The sequence below is a fragment of the Piliocolobus tephrosceles genome, chromosome 12 (assembly GCF_002776525.5).
Source record: "Piliocolobus tephrosceles isolate RC106 chromosome 12, ASM277652v3, whole genome shotgun sequence".
In the NCBI taxonomy this organism is placed as follows: domain Eukaryota; kingdom Metazoa; phylum Chordata; class Mammalia; order Primates; family Cercopithecidae; genus Piliocolobus; species Piliocolobus tephrosceles.
Genome location: NC_045445.1, coordinates 46582455 through 46602167, shown reverse-complemented (window position 1 = coordinate 46602167; position 19713 = coordinate 46582455). Strand labels below are relative to the sequence as shown.

Below are 19713 nucleotides of genomic sequence, written 5' to 3'. Positions count from 1 at the left end.
CACAGTGCAATCAAGACATTGACCAACTCCCCCACTCCAGAAAAAAAATTAGAATCCGTGGCCAGTGGGTTGAGGAAGAGAACCTCCCAATGTGGATACTGTGCATAGTGTTTGTGGCCCCTAAATGCCCTCCCCAGATGGAAGCTGATGACAAAAGGAACGTTGTGGGATCACCACTGTTTATAAATGGAGAGTAATCACATTGTCTTTACCTATCCCTTACCCCTACACACATTACACACACACACACACACACCCCATACACACTCTCCTACCCCACATCCACACCACATGCACACACCCTGGCATACATTTGTTAAAAAGGAATTAGAGAATAAGAGGTAAAGGCTCCAAATTGCATGGACTAACCTCAGTTTGGGGGAGCTTGGCTATCTTACTCCAAATGGAACCATGTACATGCTCACTCTTTCTCTCTCTCTCCTTTTCTCTCTCCCTCTCTCTTTCTCTCTCCCTCTCCTCCTCCTCTCTCTCTCCCCCTTGCAAAGTCTGACTTCATTTCTGCCTCCATCTCCTTCAACTCCTCCTGGTTCAGAGTGTTTTCATCCCACTCATCTTTCCAGGCTCCCAAAAGCCCACCTGGTCCCAGAGCTCTTCCCTTGCCTTCAAAGGCAGACATAGCAATCTGTGTATGGAACAGCACCCTCTAACTAGCTCTGAAGGGCTTTGGAATGTTCCCTCCTGAAGTCCAGAGCACTTCTTGGCTTCTTTGGCATGCTTCCACCAGCTCAACACCGTGAAATGTGTCTGATCCCTAATGACCATTTATTTGACTCTTCTCCAAGTTCAGTTGTGTATTGCCTTTCCCCACCTTCCACTCTCCACCCTCTGCTACCACACCAATAGGAGGTGAGTTCTTTCTATCCTATTAGGGCATGTTGGGGTTTTTTCAGCCTGGTCCCTCAGAAGTCACTGCTTTGCTTTCAGTAGATATCTTTGCACTCCAAAACAAGTTAGGCTGATTTCGTGAGGGGTTCCAGAGCTCTTTCAGCATTAAAGCAGAGCACACTCTTGATAACCTTGGGAGCCAGTGGGTTATTCATTCATTCAATCAATCAACCAACCAGTATTTATTATTGTCCTTGATGCACCAGGCGCTGTTCCACACACTGAAGATATAGCAATGAATAAGACAGACAAAGATCCCTGGCTCACTGGAGTTTACATTTTAGTGAAAGGAAACACATCATAAGCAGAAAAGATTATAAGTAGTTCTACAACGTATTAGAAGCTGATAAACGTTATTAAGAATAGAAAGTAGATCTAGGTAAAGAGGATCAGGAGTGCTGGGCACAGGGGTGCAAAATGTAACTAAACAGTAGGGCCTATGTTGACCTCATTGAGAAGGTGACATTTGAAGAAAGACTTGAGGGAGGAGAAGGTGTTGAAGAGAGAACAGCCAGTGCAGAGGCCCTAAGGCCAAGAGTGTGTTTGGCACGATTGTGGAACAGGGGAGAAGCCAGTAGGACTGGAGTTGGTAAGGAAAGAGGAGAGTTATAGAAAATAAGTCCAGATAATGGAGAACCTTTGAAGCCACCATAGGGACTGTGGCTTTGTTCTAAATGAAATGGGGAGACATGGCAAGGGGCTGGAGGAGACGAGTCACATAATCCAACTTATGTTATGCCCCTCCCCTGTTCAAGACAAAGTATTTTCTTTAGTATTTTTCCTGGAAAACAACTCTTTACTTCTGGGAACTTCCCACACACTGGGGCTGATTAATCCCTGTAGTTTGCCTCACCAAATGTGGGAGATGTTCAGAGTTCTAGAGCCGCAGGCCTTGGCATTTCTCAAATATCCAGAATCAAGGGCAGCTTGACTCTACTTCTTAAATGACTTTGTTCACGTAAACATTTGAAAAGGGCCAACAAGGAGAGGGGAAGCTCCTTCAAGGCAAACTATTTCCATTTCTTTTAGTTCTTTTAAAAGATTATGTACTCCTGGGAGAGAATTTTCATACCTCACAGCCTGTTTGATCATTGGCATAATTCTTGCCGGAAGAGTTTCATATTCTTCATTCTTTTGAATATTTGCTATCTGGAGAGTTTTGGTTTCCATCTGTTGCTCCCTGGCTCTCTTTTTTGGTCCCTCAATTAAAACAAATCTGCTGAGTATGAGTCATGGTGACCAAATGACCTCCTTTGGGTTTTTCCTTTGAATGTCTCCTCTCACTTAAATACCAAATTACCAATAATCATTGTACATGGTTCCCAGGACTCTCTGACTTTGAATTCCGTAATGCAGGCTTTCAGTTTTCCTTGAGAATTTTCTAGTCTACACATAAAATTGCTACTAAGGTTTGGAGATTTCTACAGAGAGTATGTGAGAAAGAATATGAAAAGAAGACCTAAAAAATGACAACCCCAGAGGTAATGGTTATACCATCTTCGGATGCCTGTGTGAATTAATATGGATGGTTTGTGCCGGCCTCCACAAATGACTGGAGGTGAAGTGTCCATGCAGACACTCAGATTGCCCTCTATCCTAATCCATATACCTGAATGCAGCCAGGGGAAAATTCTGGTGTTGCTTCTTGTACTAGATGAATACCTAGTACATGATACACTACTCTCCTGTTCCCTCTTTTCTCTGTAGGAGCGCTAAGGAATTCATCGTTCTTACAGTTCTGCACACTCATCAGGTGAGTGAGCCTCTTTGCCATCCCTTCCTCCTGACTGAGAAGAGATGACATTTCCATATTGGAAAGCAACAGTGATGGGGTTGGGGGTTCAGAGACTACAACCAACATATGAGCCAAGGATTTAGGAGTGAACTTAAAGAATACCTTCTGAACAGCATGTCTCTGCTCATGTCCAAAGCTGAGGATTTTGAAGGGCTGTGCTGTGCTGTGCTGTGTTCTGTCCTGTGCCTTCTGCTTTACCCACTTAAGCTGCCCACTGCCTCAATTCCGAATACAGTTTCGACTTCTTTTTGGCTGTACTCCATTAAAATGTATCTGTCCAATGTGAACTCTCATAAAGTCCTGGATGATGATAGGTGCCAATCTTATTCATATAAGTTACCTACAATGTATGAGACACAGCACCATATGTGATATAATTTAATATAAAGTTGCTGGGGGGTACACTTGGACAAACAGATTCATCTTTGTCCTGGTACAATCACTTAACTGGCTTTGTGACCTTGGATGAGTCAGTTCCCCATTCTGGACCTGTTTCATCATCTGTACATTGAGAGATTTAAAGTAGAACAGTGTTGCCTAAACATACCTGATCATAATAGTTGCCAGGACTACTTATTAAAAGTAAAAATTTCTAGTCCCCTCTCCTCAAGAGTTGGATTTAGAAAGTTGTGTCCATTATTGGTTATATCCTTATAGCATTCTTAGCTTAAATGCACAAACCCAGGTACACAACTTCCATGTGCAAAATTCAGAGCCCTCACTCTACCTCCAGCCCACCTGTCCCCTTATTCATGTCCCCAACAGTCCTCTGCACCCCAGCGTGGATGCTGTACCCTCAATGTATAGCCACAGGAGAGGTCACATCTGTTGGGGGTGGGGGACGTGAAATTAGGGAAGGCTGCAAGGAGGAGGCTGCACCTGAGCTGGACCTTGAGGGATGGGGCAAGATTTTCCGTAGAGAGATGACACAGCGAGGGATGGAACACAGGTGCACAGCATGGGCTCACCAGGCAAGAGCAGGATTGAAATCGATCTTGGTTCAAACTAACTGCCTCTCCCCATGGCCCCCAGCTCCCAGACCTCTTCTGCATCAGTGTGAACTTCACTAACACACTCATACACTCACACACATATACACACTGACAGATACACACAATACACTCACTCATTCATTCACAACCTCATACAAAATGACTCACATGTATCCTCGCACGTACACTCACACACATACACTCACCCGCTCATACCCATACATATACATACACACACTACTCACATATACACACACTCATGTGCTCTCTCACATATGTACACACAATGCTCCCAGGCAGATAGGCCTTTCTCAGTTCCAGTTCTCTTGTCTCTGGGCAGGCAAGCCCCATCACTCCATTGTTGTTACCAATAGTCCCCTCCCCACCACTTTGCTGCATGTGTGCAGTTGCCTCCTGGGCAGTAGGCAGTCAGTCCCAACCTCCCAATCTCCTGTCTTGAAAATGACCACCAGTTCTCCCACTAAAACGTGCTTGATGTGTGGTTAGAATGTACTACTCTGATCAGAGACCCAGTGTGGGTTTACTTTGTTAGTCAGGTCTTCTCAAATTTCACCTTCTTGCAGAAGCCTTCCCTGAGTATCCTTTCTAAAATAGCATCTACCTGTCACTATCTTCTGATACTGCTAATTTTCCTTCAGAGCTGGAATATTATATTTTTAAACTTTTCTTTTGAAATAATTATAGATCACAAGAAGTTGCAATGATAGTAGAGGTATACCATGTACCTGTTACCCTGTTTTACCCTGTTTCTCCCAGTGGTTATATCTTGTATAACTATGTGCAGTAGGCTGGGTGCAGCAGTTCACACCTATAATCCCAGCACTTTGGGAGGCCGAGGCAGGTTGATCACTTGAGGCCAGGAGTTCGAGACCAGCCTGGCCAACATGGTGAAATCCCATCCCTACACAAAACACAAAAAAATTAGCCTGGCGTGGTGGAGCGCACCTGTAGTCTCAGCTACTCAGTAGGCTAAGGCATGAGAATTGTTTGAACCCGGGAGGCAGAGGTTGCAGTGAGCTGAGATTGCACCATTGCACTCCAGCCTGGGTGACAGAGCGAGACTCCATCTAAAAAAAAAAAAACAAAAAACAAAAAAAAAAACTATGTGCAATAGCAAAACCAGGAAATCAACAATGATACAACATATGTATATGGTTCAATATGAATTTATCACATGTGGGGTTATGTATCCACCAACACAGTCAAGATACCCCATTTACCATAATATTGTTATTATACATTGCATGCCTGTGACAAAGTATCTTATGTACCCTAGAAATAGATATACCTACTATGTACTCACAAAAATTTAAAACTTAAAAAGTCACTGGACAAGTCTGTCACCAAAAGGATTCCTCATGTTGTCCTTTTATAACCACACTCACTTCACCCCCTACACCGAATCCCTGTCAACGACTTTACATTTCCCTAATTTTATCATTTCAAAAATATTATATAAATGGAAGCAAAGCATTGTGGCTCCTGTCTGGAATTCCAGCTACTTAGGAGGCTGAGGTGGGAGGATCACTTGAACTAAGGAATTTGAGATCAGCCTGAACAACATAGAATGAGACCTTATCTCTAAAAATTTTCTTTTTAATTTAGCCAGATGTTGTAGTGCACACCTGTAGTCCCAGCTACTTGAGAGACTGAGGCAGGAGGATTGCTTGAGCCCAGGTATTGGAGACTGCTTTGAGCTATGATAGCACCAGTGTACTCCAGCCTGGGCAATAGAGCGAGACCGCTTCTCTAAAAAACAAATAAAAAAAATACAAATATAATTATATAATATGTAACCTTTGGGGATTGGTTTTCTTCACTTAGCAAAATGTCCTCGAGATTCATCCAACTTGTTGCATGTATCAATATTTTGTTCTGTTTTATTGCTGAGTAGTACCCCCACGGTATTCCATGGTGTGGATGTACCAGTTTGTTTAATCATGTACCCATTGAAGGGTATCTGGGTTGTTTCCAGCTTGGGGCTACTACAAATAAAGCTGCTATAATATTTATGTACAGGATTTTTATGGGCATAAGTTTTCATTTCTGTGAGATAAATGCCCAAGAGTATGATTGCTGGGTCAAATAGTAAGTGTATATATAGCCTATTAAAAAACTGCCAGACTGTTTTTCAAAGTGGCTGCGCCATTTTACATTCCCATGAGATATTATATTTACATGTTTATCATCTCTGTCCCTCATTAGAATGTCAGCTCCATGAGGGTAGAGACTGTGTTTTGTTACGGCTGTATCCCCAGCACCTGGCACAGAGTAGGTGCCAATAAATATTGGTTGAAGGAATGAAGGAAACCCAGTTTCCAACCATCAAAGCAACCTAAACAAAACTCAAGTGTCCAAACTTAGGTGCAGAATAAAGGGCATAACATTCACCCCAATCTCTATCTCAACTTTCCCATCCCAGTGCCTCCAACATTTTCTTACCCCCTGTTCTGCTCACTCTGCAGGTCCCAATCCATGGCCCCTTTGCTGAGGCCAGGCTGATTTCCTTCTCCTTCTTAGGTACATTTCCTTCTTAGGTCTTACTGCCCTGGGGACTTTTGTCCTTGTACTATTCCACATCTCTTCTAATACATGTCTGTTTCTTTTAAGACCTTGTTCGATACTCGTGTTCTCCAAACAGCTTTGCCTGACTAACCTCAATGAGCATTTCCCTAATCTGTTCATTCACTCATCAAGCATTTATTAAACACCTACTATTCTGGACATTCTTCTAGGCTGGGAATATAGCAGTGCACAAGACAAACATGGTCCCTGCCCTCACAGAGCTTATATTCTAGTTGTCAGCCTTGTGCTCTCTAACCCTGGGAGCATAGAAGTGGATGAGTACATACACACAGGGCTAATTGTCAAAACATTTAATGACCTGTACAGTAGAAGTCAATCCAGTCAAAATATGAGCCAGTAATAGCACTGGAGCAGAGTCTTGAAGTCCTCTTAATTGTGCCAGATGTTAACCCTATAGTTGATCTACGTTTGTAAGGAGGTCCAGGGGGAGAGGTCAGGTGGCATTCAGGAAGCTTAGGGCAATGCCTGCTTACCAATCAGTGTGAAAGAATCTCTCCATATTTTACAACTGGTATGGCCATCCCAGTGCATCCCAATTGAATGTCAGGCTTACGTACATGTACAGTCGATCCTCATTATTTGCAGATTCCCTATTTGCCCACTTGCCTACTCCCAAAAATTTATTTATAATCCCCAAAATCAATACTCATGGCACTTTCCTGGTCATTTGCAGACATGTGCAGAGTGTGAAAATTTTGATTTACCCAATGCACACGTTCCCAGCCGAGGTCTGACAAGGTGATGCTCTGCCTTCTTGTGTCAGTTCTCATACAGAGGTAATCAGAGGATGGAGACGATAGGGGGCAGTGCAGTGTAGTGCAAGAAACAAACTGCAGTTCTGGGGCCAGTTGGACAGCGTCTGAGTCTTGACTCTGGCACCTGTGAGTGGAGTGGCCTCAGGCAAGTCACTTAACATTTTTGAGCTTCATTTTCTCTTTGTAAAATAAAGAACATAGAAGCTACTAGGATGAGTTGTTTTTAAAATTTAACACCATAATTTATGTGAAATATTGGAGCAGGAGTTCAGTATTCACTAATTCAGTGTTCATGGAAATGTTATAGAACGTAACTACCTCAACAAGTCTCCACTGACAGATATTCTCTCTTTAGCTGTACTGAAAGCTTCTTGAAGACTCCCAATATGTGTTTAATGTAATACCCCCTACATCACAGAAAATAATACTGTGTTCACAGCAGGCACTTAGCATCTCATGGGTGCGAGGATACTGCTACCTATTACAGAACTCTTGTCATGTTAACGTTTGATTACCACTACTTCCAGAAGACAGCCTCCTAATAGGTCCAGGATGTGGCCTAGGAATCTATATATATATATATATTTTTTTTTTTTTTTTTTTTTAAAGACACTGGACCAGACAATCTGCAAGTCTCTTTCTATTAATAACTCCTACATTCTGTGGCGGATAATGGCCTAATACCTACTCCTACATACTGTGGCTGGTATTTTTTTTTTTTTTTATAGAGTCTCACTCTGTCACCCAGCCTGGAGTGCAGTGGTGCCATCTCAGCTCACTGCAACCTCTACCTCCTGGGTTCAAGTGATTCTCCTGCCTCAGCCACTAGAGTAGCTGGAATTACAGGTATGTGCCACTACACTGGCTAATTTTTGCATTTTTAGTAGAGACAATATTTCACCATGTTAGCCAGGCTGGTCTCGAACTCCTGACCTCAAGTAATCCGCCCGCCTTGGCCTCCCATAGTACTGGGATTACAGGCGTGAGCCACCACACCTGGCCTGGTAATGGTTCTTGACCCTGTTTATCCATTAGAACCATCTGAGAAGCTCTGAAAACTATTAATACTCAGTTCTGATTCATTCGAGCAGCAGAGACAGAAAAAACAAGAAAACATAAAAATATTGATACTTGGGCTCTTGCCCTGACTCATTGAATTAGAAGCTCTGGAGATGAGACCCTGGTATTGGTCTTTTGAAAAGGCTCACTAAATGATTCTGATATGGAGTCTCTCTCAGATGACATTTTCCTTGTAAGAGTGACTCATAGCATGGCAGACAACTGGGGAGAGGGGTCACAGGAGTTCTTTCCCAGGTCCCCTCAAACCATACTGCATAGATAGCCACTTAATAAGCTTCTGTGTATTTAAGGGTGTTCCTTAATCTTTGAATTACCAACTAGTCCTCATGACTGACTGGATATTTATTAATCTTGAAACCCTTAGACCTTGGCACACAGTAGGTAATCAGTAAATATTTTTAAACAGATAAAGTACTGGATTATGACCAAGAATGACCCTGATAAAGCAAGCACAGACAATCTGTTTCAAATGAAACCCTAGTTTTCTGGTTCTGAAAACAGCCTGTACTTAAAGAACTGGAATCCCCTCTGCTTGGAGCCACCTGCCTAGAAAAAGAAAGCCAAAATAATGGGAACCACCTCAGAGAAACTGGTTTTCTACAGAGCTTCCTGACATATAGTGTTTGTCAGATGGTAGATACTCCAACCATATATGCTGAATTAATGAACTAATTCATTATTAATTTTAGCAATCATCTAATATATTTTATGGCATGTCTACTATGTGCTTGGTGCTAGGGGGAGACATATTAACATAAAATGGCATCTCTGCTTATACAGCCTGGTTGGGGATATGAGTGATGGCAGTGTGGATTAACAGGAGTACTACAGGAAATCCAAGAAGGGGAATTGAGGAGTTGGGGAAGGATTCAGGATAAAGGTAGAGTTTGAACTAAACTGTAAAGTGATGGCATTTAGCTGCTCAAAAGGACACTGTAGACCCTGGAGGATGGGGACAGGGAGGAAACAGCGTGAGGTGGGTCCAGGAGTGATAGCAAGCCAGGTGTGTGCAGGGAGCTGTGGGTAGAACCACCAAGTGCAGCAAAAGGTGATCTTGGAGAGGTGGTTAAAGAGTCAGGTGTAGTTTATGGCGGGCTTTGGAAGTCAGGCAGAGGATATGTTCATGTCCAGGCAGTCTTGAGTGTGGGAAGGAAGGCCCCCTGGTTCCCTTAGTAGTGATCTGGTGAAACCAGGATGGCCCTCCATTGTCCTAGGCTCCCACAGTGGTTGCTATAGTAATTGATTGTAAGTAGGCTCAGGTGTCAAAGGCAGTGAGCCAGAAGGGCCAAAGCGGGGCCCTATCTTGCTCTAAAATATTTGGCCCTATACCTGACTTTGGTCAAGATCTAAGTGATCACAACCCTGACATCTGTACTAATACAGACACCAAATTTTAAAAATTGTCAAAAAATAACCAGCTGCTGAATTCTGCACTGAGGGAAAGGCAGACTCTCTTCTATTCCTTATTCCACCAAGCTGCTGGCTTCACAGTTGCTTCACGGGGCTTGCAGTGGCCCCAGATGTACTTAGCAATTCTAGTCCCATGTTTCAGGCCAAAATTCATTTTAGCCAGAAAGGATGCCTGTTGCAAAATGAGATTTCCAGCTGCTTGGAGAAAAAAATAGGGTCAGTGAGGAGCTCAAACATTCCAGCTTTAAGGTGCTCAATTAATGTATGCTTAATGGATTGAGATATCTTCAACAATGTTGATTTCTGGGCCCCACTCTTCCAGAGATTCTAACTTTTAAAATCTGGTATGAGCCTAGGCATCTGTACTTTAACAAGCACTCCTCAGTGATTCTTATCATCAGGCAAGTTTTAAAAACAGCTGGTTAGTGCATGGTTATGAATTAGTGCAGAAGTTGGCAAACTGTTTCTCTGAAGGGCCATATAATTAGTATTTTACGCTTTGCAAGCCATATGTGGTAGCACGAAAGCAGTCACAGGCAATACATAAATGAAGATCACGGCTGTGTTCCAGTAAAGCTTTATTCACAAAAACAGGTGGTGAGCAAGATTTGGCCTATGTAGGCCTGTAATTTGCTGGCCCCTGAAGTGTATTATGCCTTCCTGCTACCGCATTCACATTTTGACCAGGGCCTTTCCAATTCTCAACATTGTAATATAAAGGAGTGCCCCTAATATTACAAACTTCAAGCCCCACAGCTGAGCTTTGAAGATGCTTTGGGACAGGGAGGCCTCTGAGAGGCCCCTCATATCACACTGCAAAGCAGGCCTCACCTGTGTCTGAGCATAAGGCTAGATGTGACTCCATGACATCTAGCAGAGACCAGCTGGCAATGAATGAGTCACCAGCATCAAGGCTGAAGACTGAGAATAGGATGGAATCTTAGAGACCAACAGGACAAGGGTCAATGAGGAATGAAGTATAAACAAGCTGAAAATAACTCTGAAACAGACACCTGGAAATGATTATAATCCCTGAAAATATTGGCAATGTCATTTCCTCCTTTGTGATTTGTGCCTATAATTAACTGAATCTTTGGTTTTCAGTGGTACAAACAGAAACTCACTAGGACAGGATCTAGTCTTGCATCTTTGGTAGGGATAGCAAGGATGCCATCCTTTTCACTGTGGTGAAAACATAAAAGGATACCAGTTGGGGTTCTTCATTTGTTTGAGTCCATTACATAATACCAAGATAGAACCAGAACCAGTGGATGAAAGATCAGGAAAGGACTCCCAGTTTTAGCCTGCTGTGGGGGAACAATCACTAAGCAAAGGTTCAGGAAACCTGGGTTCTGGTTTCGGCTCTGCTACTCAATTATTTCAATACTTTGGGTAAAGTATATCCGCTTCCCAGGCCTCCATTTCACATGTGAAAATGAAGGTTGAGCTGCATGGCCCATTCAGGTCTCTAGAGATGCCTCGTTCTACACACTGTGCCATGCAGGCATCTGAGGGCAGATGATGGCAGAGAAGAGAGGTGACTGTCAGGTAGAAAGATTCCACTTGCCTCATGTTTGTGGCACCTTGGTGGCACTTTGGATGACTGTGGAGATGGAATCAAACACAGCTGCCTGAGCATAGCTACAGATCTTTCTATCTATCTTGCCCCTTTCTCTTGCTTCTGCCTCAGCCTGTAGTCCCTGCTCAGGATTGGAGCACCAGGCTGTGCAACACACAGAGGCATTTATCAACTCCATGTATAATCAATACTATAATCACTTTTTGCAATGATCTCCACATGGATACATGGAGCTCTGGATTTCATTGTGCTATATTGTCTGCTGCCAAAAAATTGCCCCTTTGGCTCAGGATGAGAAGTCTAAGGTTTCTTTAGCTCAATGGTTCTTAATATTGGCTGCATTTGGAAATTATCAGAAGCTTGAAAAAAATACTGATGCTCAGACCTCACCCCCAGGAGTTCTGATGTAACTGGTCTGTCGTGGGCCCTGGGCTTCAGGATTTTTAAAAGCTCCTCCCAGCATTTCTACTATGCAGCCAGGACTGACACTCACTGCCTGAGTTCTTGCTGGACTCAGGTGAAACAAGTGGTTTTTTGCAGTCTCCCCTCTGTGGGAATGAGATTGCTGGCTCTGACGGAGAACACAGCTGGGACCAGGGCCCAAGACACAATGAGGACGTTTGTTTCTGATGTGTATCTTAGGGCCCTGCCCTCCTGTGGCTGATCTGGTAAATGAATCTCAACTGCAGTGTAAATGGTAGATAATAGCTTAATGTATTCCCAGCTGGCAGGGACCTTCAGGGCCTTAACACAAAGAAATTCCTGATTGTAAGACTCGGGCTCCATGGCAAGGCCCATAGGGGTGGTGGTTTGAAGTAGCCCCAAACCTGATTCACTCCCTAGTCCTCTTCATCTCAGTAAATGGCAAGTCCATTCTTTCAGTTGAAGTCTCTCTTTTCCTCACTCTCATATCCAATCAGTCAACGTGGCATCCTAACTCAGTATTCAAAATATATCCAGAATTCACTCACTTTTCGACTCCATCATCACCATCCTAGCCCAAGCCTCCATCATGTTTTAACCATATTATTGCAGTTACAAATACTGTACTTACCCCCAACTGGTCTCCATGCTCTTGCCATTGTCCTCCTACACTCTGTTTTCCACACAGCAACCAGAGGCTTCCTTTTAAAATGCACATCAGACTCTGTTCAATCAAATCCCTCTAGTGGAGTGAAATCCAAAGTTCTCACCGTGGTTTACAAGGTCCTCCATGACCCAGCCCCCAGCTGCCTCTCTGAGCATCTCCCACCTTGCTCCTGCTCCATCACGCCACTTCAGCCACCTTGGCCCTCCTTGCTGTTCTTCATACACCTCAATTCACCTCAGGGCCTTTACTGTAGTTTCTGCCCAGAAGCCTTTCTCCGGATAGCCTGGTGGCTCTCTCTCCCTCTCTTCCTTAAGTTTCTGCTTAATGTCTCATCCTTAGGTCTTCCCTGACCATCCTGTCTAAAATAACCTCCCACAGTGGCCGGGCACCGTGGCTCATACCTGTATCCCAGCATTTTGGGAGGCCGAAGTGGGTGGATCACTTGAGGTCAGGAGTTCAAGACCAGCCTGGCCAACATGGTGAAACCCCATCTTTACCAAAAATACAAAAATTAGCTGGGCATGGTGATGCCTGCCTGTAATCCCAGCTACTCAGGAGGCTGAGGCAGGGGAATCACTTGAACCGGGGAGGCGGAGGTTGCAGTGAGCCGAGATCACACCACTGCACTCTAGCCTGGGCGACAGAGCAAGACTCCATCTCAGAAAAAAAGAAAAAATTAAAAATATAACCTGCACAATTCTACTTGTGGATATATATCCAAGGGAATTGAAATTAGTATGCCGAAGAGCCATTGGCATTCCCATGTTCATGGCAGCACTATTCACCATAGCCAAGATATGGAAACAACCTAAGTGTCCACCATCAGCAGATGAATGGATGAAGAAAATGTGGTATAAATACACAATGGAATACTATTCAGCCTTTAAGAAGAAGTAAATCCTGTCATTTGCTACAACATGGATGAACTTGGAGGACATTATCCCAAGTGAAATAATAATAATTATTATTATAAGCCAGACACAGAAAGACAAATACTGCATGATCTCACTTATATGCAGAATCTAAAAACATCAAAATCGTAGAAGTGGAGCATAGAATGGTGATTACTAGAGGCTAAGGTTGGGAGGAAATGGGGAGATGCTGTTCAAAGGATACAAAGGCTCACTTAGACAGGAGGAATAAGTTTTTGAGATCTATTGCACAGCATGGTGACTATAGTTAATAATAATGTATTATGTATTTCAAAATTGCTAATATAATACCCTCACTACTCCCACTCTAACTCACTCATTCTCTTGCGTAGTCCCTTACCCTGCCTTATTTTTCCTCATAGTCCTTCTTTGCTACCTAAAAGATATTTATCGTCTGTCTATCCCTGCTGGAATGGACACTCCATGAGGCCAGGGAGTTTTGTCTGTCTTACGCACTGCTCCATCCATCATCACCTAGAACAGTGTGTGGCATGTAGTAGGCCCTTGCTAAATTTGTCAAATGATTGAATAAATGCCCCCCACCCCCACCAAAGACAATGAGGATGCCCCTCAGCACGACTCCTGTATTCCTGATTGCTGGGCCATACAGAGCTCAGCAGTGAGCTAGAATCCAAGGGGCACCCAGGAAAGGCTTAGTTTCCGGTGTTTGCTAATCATGCTTCCACTAAAATTGTGGGAGAGTTTTCAAGAACTAAAAGCCGGTCAGGCATGGTGGCCTGTAAACTCAGCACTTTGGGAGGCTGAGGCAGGTGGATCACCTAAGGTCAGGAGTTCAAGACCAGCCTGGCCAACATGGTGAGACCCCATCTCTACTAAAAATACAAAATTAGCTGGATGTGGTGGCACATGCCTGTAATCCCAGCTGCTCAGGAGGCAAGGCTGGAGAATCACTTGAACCCAGGAAGTAGAGGTTGCAGTGAGCCGAGATTGCACCATTGCACTCCAGCCTGGGTGACAAGAGTGAAACTCTGTCTAAAAAAGAAATTAAAAAAAAAAAAAAAAAAAAAAACAAGCCTGGCTGATTTTTGGGGCATTTTTTACAGAATTGGATAAACAAAGTGGTGCAGAGCCCAAAACTAGAAAGCCAGGAGACTTGGGTTAAATCTCTCACATCTCTATTCCCCAATAGTGTAGTAACTGTGGAAAAATCCTTTTGGAGTGCTAGGTCTCCTTTCTCCCACATCTAAAATAGTATTTATTATGCAACTCCTTCCTAGGGGCAGGGCATGTCTGTGAGATGAATAAGATCATTTCTGTAAATTCTATGGGATGCTTATATTCAAATGTAATAATAATAAAAAGACATCTTTTAGGTCTATCTCACATTAAGAAAACCAAATATATAAAAAGTCAATGTATGATTGAAGGGGTGGCCTGCCCCTCCACACCTGTGGGTGCTTCTCGTTAGGTGGGACGAGAGACTTGAGAAAAGGAAATAATAGACAGAGACAAAGTATAGAGAAAGAAAAGCGGGACCCAGGGGACCAGTGCTGTGTTTTCAGAGGACCCACACTGGCACCGGCCTCTGAGTTCCCTTAGTATTTATTGATAATTATCTTTACCATCTAAACGATAGGGGAGTAGCTAGAAAATAGGATCATTGTAGGGAGGAAATCAGCAGTAAGACATAAGAACAAAAATCCTTGTAACATGAATAAGTTTAAAGGAAAATGCTGTGCCTTGAGATGCATATGCAAACATCTCCATAAACCTTTTAGCAGTATGGCTCCAGCAAGCCCCTCCTTATTCCTAAAGGCGGTTTCTCCTTACTCAGTAAACAAGGCACACAATGGGTTTTACACCGAGATGTTACATTGCCCAGGGACTGGCAGGATTTTTAACCATCAAGCCTCTTTCAGGTACTTGTTTAACAAAGACACATCCTGCACAGCCCAATATCCTTTTAACCTTAAATCACCTTCGCACATGTCTCTTGCAAGGACAAAGTTGGGGGTAGGGTCACAGATTAACAGCATTTCAAATACAGAACTAAATGGAGTCTCTTATGTCTACTTCCTTCTATATAGACACAGTAACAGGCTGATCTCTTTCTTTTCCCCACAATGATGTTACTAAAGAACTTTTGCAAACTCATCTAGGCCTAGAATATTAATAATGGGGTTCAATCTACCCAAATTCAATTCATGCCCAGCTGTTTCAGAACACACCAATTATATAGGGAAGCATTTAGCACATTGCCTTGCACCTAGTAGGGAATCAATATTTATTTACTGACTCCTTGATCAGTAATGCAAAATGTACCTGTACTGGGACATCTTGACTCTGACGTGACAAAGGTTAGGCTTTCCCTAGATATGGAGAACTCACCATCTCTCTGTTCTTTTTCCAGTCCCCCAAATCTGCTTTCATCAGTGCTGCGAAGAAGGCCAAGCTGAGGTCCAATCCTGTGAAGGTTCGATTTTCTGAGCAGGTGGCAGTTGGAGAAACAGATGCAGTAAGTATAGCTTTGGCTCCATCTCCTCAGCCCCTGGCCATAATCTGCCTGGCTGTCAAGCTCTCGCTCTGGGGTACTTATAGTGGACAGCTTTCCCAGTGGATTAGAGTGGGAGCGTCCAGGTGCTGGAGGGGGGAAAGTAGTAAGTGAAGAGGGATATGTGACATCCAGAGAGGCCCCAGGTATTGTGGGGAGAAGGAATATATATATTGATTCACTCAAGATCCTTCTGATGCTTAGAGAAATTGCCATCCCTAACACAGTAGCTTACACTCAGAGCAAGTGCTCCATAAACATCTTTTGCTACTTGATAGAAACAGGAAGGAAGTAATGGCTTCCTGAAGACCCAGGGAAAGAGTGGCTGGTGAAATTGAGCTCTCTTCACATTTAAGTGGTCTTGCAACTCCACATCTTGACTGGAAAAGGCCATGCAGTGATGAGTGAAGTTACCTAAGGGAAATGATACAGACTCTCATTAAGTCACCAAGTTTTTATTAGGCACCTGCTATGTTCTTAGCACCAGAGGGGAGGCAAAATAAATACCTGTTCCCTGCTACCAGATACCTCTCAGCAATGTTGAGGGGGACAAGTGGTTCAGATTAAGACAATACAAAATCTGCTACTGGGTGGTATTGTTTCAAAGGACAGGTAATATTTGACAGCCCATGCCATGCAGCTGCCAATTTGGGGAGTCTTGGCCAGCCACAGTGTTTCTCATTGCTTTGGGAGGTTTACATGCAGTGAACTGTCGGCTCCAGATGTGCAAATGAGAAGAGGCAGGTGAAGAGCAGAAAAGAAGTGTGTTAAGCAGTCATGCATTCTGGCTGAGTCCCTCAGGAATCTGCAGAAGTTAGTAATATCCCAGTGGGGACGGACGGGATAGCTAGAGCTAACAGGCACTTGTGTGCTCTTGATAGCTGTGATGGGCAGATCTATCTGGAGGCCCTTGGCATTTATGTGCTGAGGCACAGCCACAGTTGTCGGGAGAAGATAGCAGGCCCAGACAGAGCAGGAAATGCACTTCTGGGTGCCAGGCACTTCTATATTATTTGAGGTAGAGTTAATGAGAAGAAGAGATGGAGGACACAGGTGTCTTCCGTCTCCATTTCCCTGACTCTCATTCCCAAACTCAGCCTATGCCCTCCTCCATCTCTGCATGAGGAAGGCTGGCAAACCCAGGGGACTACAGGACCCCACTGGGCAAGCTGTCTGAATAATTGATGGTTGGGATCTGTGTCAATCCTAGAAGAAAAGGTTTAAGAGAAGTGATAATTGGTGAGCAGAGGGGAAAAGGAGTAATATGGAGCCCCTGCAAATCAGGGTGAAATAGACCCCAAGGTCCAAGTCACCAGGAGGATGTTTGTGTCCTGAGTGCTTGAAAACTCAGAGGACGTATGACTTGGATTTGGGAAGTAGGAACAGGTGCATCCTATCCCATCTCAACATTGCAGAGTAATCTGTCAAGGGCAGGCCACCCAGTGAAGAACTCCTTCCCTTCCTCCCCACTCCCCTCCCCTCTCTTTTCTTCCTCTCCCTTCTACTCCCCCTTCTCCACTTTCTCCTCCCTCCACCATGATTCCCCTCTCCATACGTCACAGCTAGGCTACAGGCACAGCTAGGTTAAAAGCATAACGATGCCCCCACTCCAGTCTAATCTGAATGCAAATGCCACAGAGTAGCTAGGACCCACCTAGAGTTACTTCTTTCTCAGACAGGCCACCAGGCATAGTGTGAGGCTCTTGTCTGGGTGAGAGACAGACATCAATCTTCCAACTCTTGCTGCACTCGTGAAATTACCTGATGTTACAACAGCACCCTCCTCCATGCTGCCACCAGTATGGACCATAGCAGCCTCATCACAGGTCGGGACCTGGGGGAGTCCAGGCCCAGGTGACTCCAGGCTCTCCTATCAACCCTTTCCTTTCGTGTTCCAAGGCTTTATTAAGCAGCCAGAGCAAAAATAAATCCTGTGGGCATTCCTTGCCAACTCTATTTTTAAGCAAATTCAATTAAGTAATTATCTGAGTCCGACCCAGTGTGCTAAATAAAACCTGCCACCGCTGGGATCCGGGGCCTCTGGGCCTGGCAGGAGCAAGGCATCTCAAGATCAGGGAGGGAAGCAGGGAGTCACACTCTTCCAATTTTATATCCCATCATTTCCCACCTTGGCTTGACCACAGCCAAGCTTGTCTCTTGGCTCCTCACCACCATCAACCATACCCCAACCCAGGAGGATTTGCTTGTTCCTCTTTCCATGCTTTGTCCATGATCCATGACAGTCTCTAGGTCTGGACTGTTCTCATCTGGCTTCTCAAATCATCCACACCCACTGTCTCCTTCAAAATCAAAATCCAATTTGCTTTAAGTAGGAAACTTTAGCCATCTTATACCTGTTGGTTTGATAATGTGTATGTGTGCCAAGTCACTACAACAAGAATTTAAGACTGGACTTAAATCTCCTGTAGCTCTCATAGAGACTTAGCATAGTGCTGGGCATACAGTAGAGGTTCAGTGAATGCCCAGTGAATTAAGGAATCTGATTATCTCTGCAGCTTTTCCATTCCTATAGAGCTAATGATGATGCTGGCCCAGGGAAACGGTTGGGATGAGAGTGATCATTCAATAAATGCACATCAAGCACCTACTGCCCATTCATTGAGCAGCCATTTATTGTGCACCAAATGTGTGCCAGGAACTTTGTTTAGTGTTGGGACTACAAAGATAAATAGGATGTGGTCTTTGTGCTCTCATTTCACCATTTGATTGTGAAAGACAAATATCCTTCAAAAATATGATAAAGGTGAGTTTCGGCAACATAGCGAGACCCTGTCTCTACAAAAAGTAAAAAAATTAGCTAGGTGTAGTGGCACATGCCTATAGTCCTAGCTATTTGGGAGGCTGAGGTAGGAGGATCACTTGAGCCCAGGGGTTTGAGGCTGCAGTGAGCTGTGGTTGCACCACTGCACTCCAGTCTAGGCGATAGAGCGAGACCCTGTCTCAACAAAACAAAACAAAACAAAATACAGTAAGAGCATTGTAAGAAGTGTGCATAAATTGCTGTAGGAATGCATGGAAGGACCAGGTCCAAGTATTTGATGATATTAGACCAAGGCTTTACAGAATACATATTTGAGCTGGGTTTTGAAGGATACATAGGAGTTTGCCAAAGAGGAAAAGAGAAAGGCAGGGGGAACAGCTTTTCTTTCTTTCTTTCTTTTAGAGTCCTCAGAGAAAGAGAACAGCCTTTATTTAGTGAATTTTTATTAAGAATGTCTCAATCGGAGTCAGTACCTCCCACTCCTAGAGAGCTTTTGAAAATGTCTGAGGGCCAGGCATGGTGACTGTCACCTGTAATCCCAGTTGCTACTGGAGAGGCTGAGGCAGGAGGATCGCTTGAACTCAGGAGGCAGATGTTGCAGTGAGCCGAGATCACACCACTGCACTCCAGCCTGGGCGACAGAGTGAGACTCCGTCTCAAAAAAAGAAAAAGGAAAGTAAAAAAAAAAGAAAGAAAGAAAATGTCTGAGGGTGTTTCAGGTCATCCCAGTGCTTTGGTGTGCTACTGGCACTTCATGTCTCAGGGTGGGAGATGCTAAGTGTTGTGCAGGGAGTGGGACAGTCCCTGAATAATGAAGAATCATCCAAGGTATGGAGGTGTGAAAGAGGCGTGGGTACTAGGAATAGGCAGGGGTCAGGACAGAAAGGGCCTAGGGCAGGGAAAAGGCAGAGCAAAGGCCTTGACAGGACATGATCTTGGCTTGTGAAGAGCCTCAGGAAAAGGGAGGTATCAGCAGATACGATCAGTCTAGAAGCTTTGTAGCAGGTGTTTAAAAAATGTCAGAGATAAGATCAGGTGGGTGAGATAGACACCAAAGGAGGCCGCTCATCAGCCCTTCAGGGAGTGTGTAGTGATCCCTATGCTCTGATCTGTGGAGGTTTGAACTACAGTAGAATGTGGGTGCTCCATGTCAAATGGAGGCGAGCTTTTGATATGGCTCAGTGTCTTGTTGGGGAATTTGGTTCTGGTCCCCATGTATTATCGATCTGCTCTTTTCTCTGTCTCTGTCCTCCTACACCTTTGGCTCTCTGTC

At 44.1% G+C, this 19713-nt stretch overlaps 1 protein-coding gene across 2 annotated transcripts in view; it reads left to right on the top strand.

Annotated features, from left to right (window-relative positions):
* The window catches only part of FRMPD3 (FERM and PDZ domain containing 3), an 87207-nt gene that overhangs the window by 4390 nt on the left and 63104 nt on the right, over positions 1-19713 (top strand). Inside the window, exons 3-4 of one of the 2 annotated variants that reach the window (XM_023203059.2) lie at positions 2614-2659; positions 15518-15622. In XM_023203059.2, the coding sequence (XP_023058827.1) occupies positions 2614-2659; positions 15518-15622 (151 nt within the window). The remainder of the gene's footprint in view (positions 1-2613; positions 2660-15517; positions 15623-19713) is intronic. The other variant, XM_023203060.2, reaches the window with a different exon arrangement.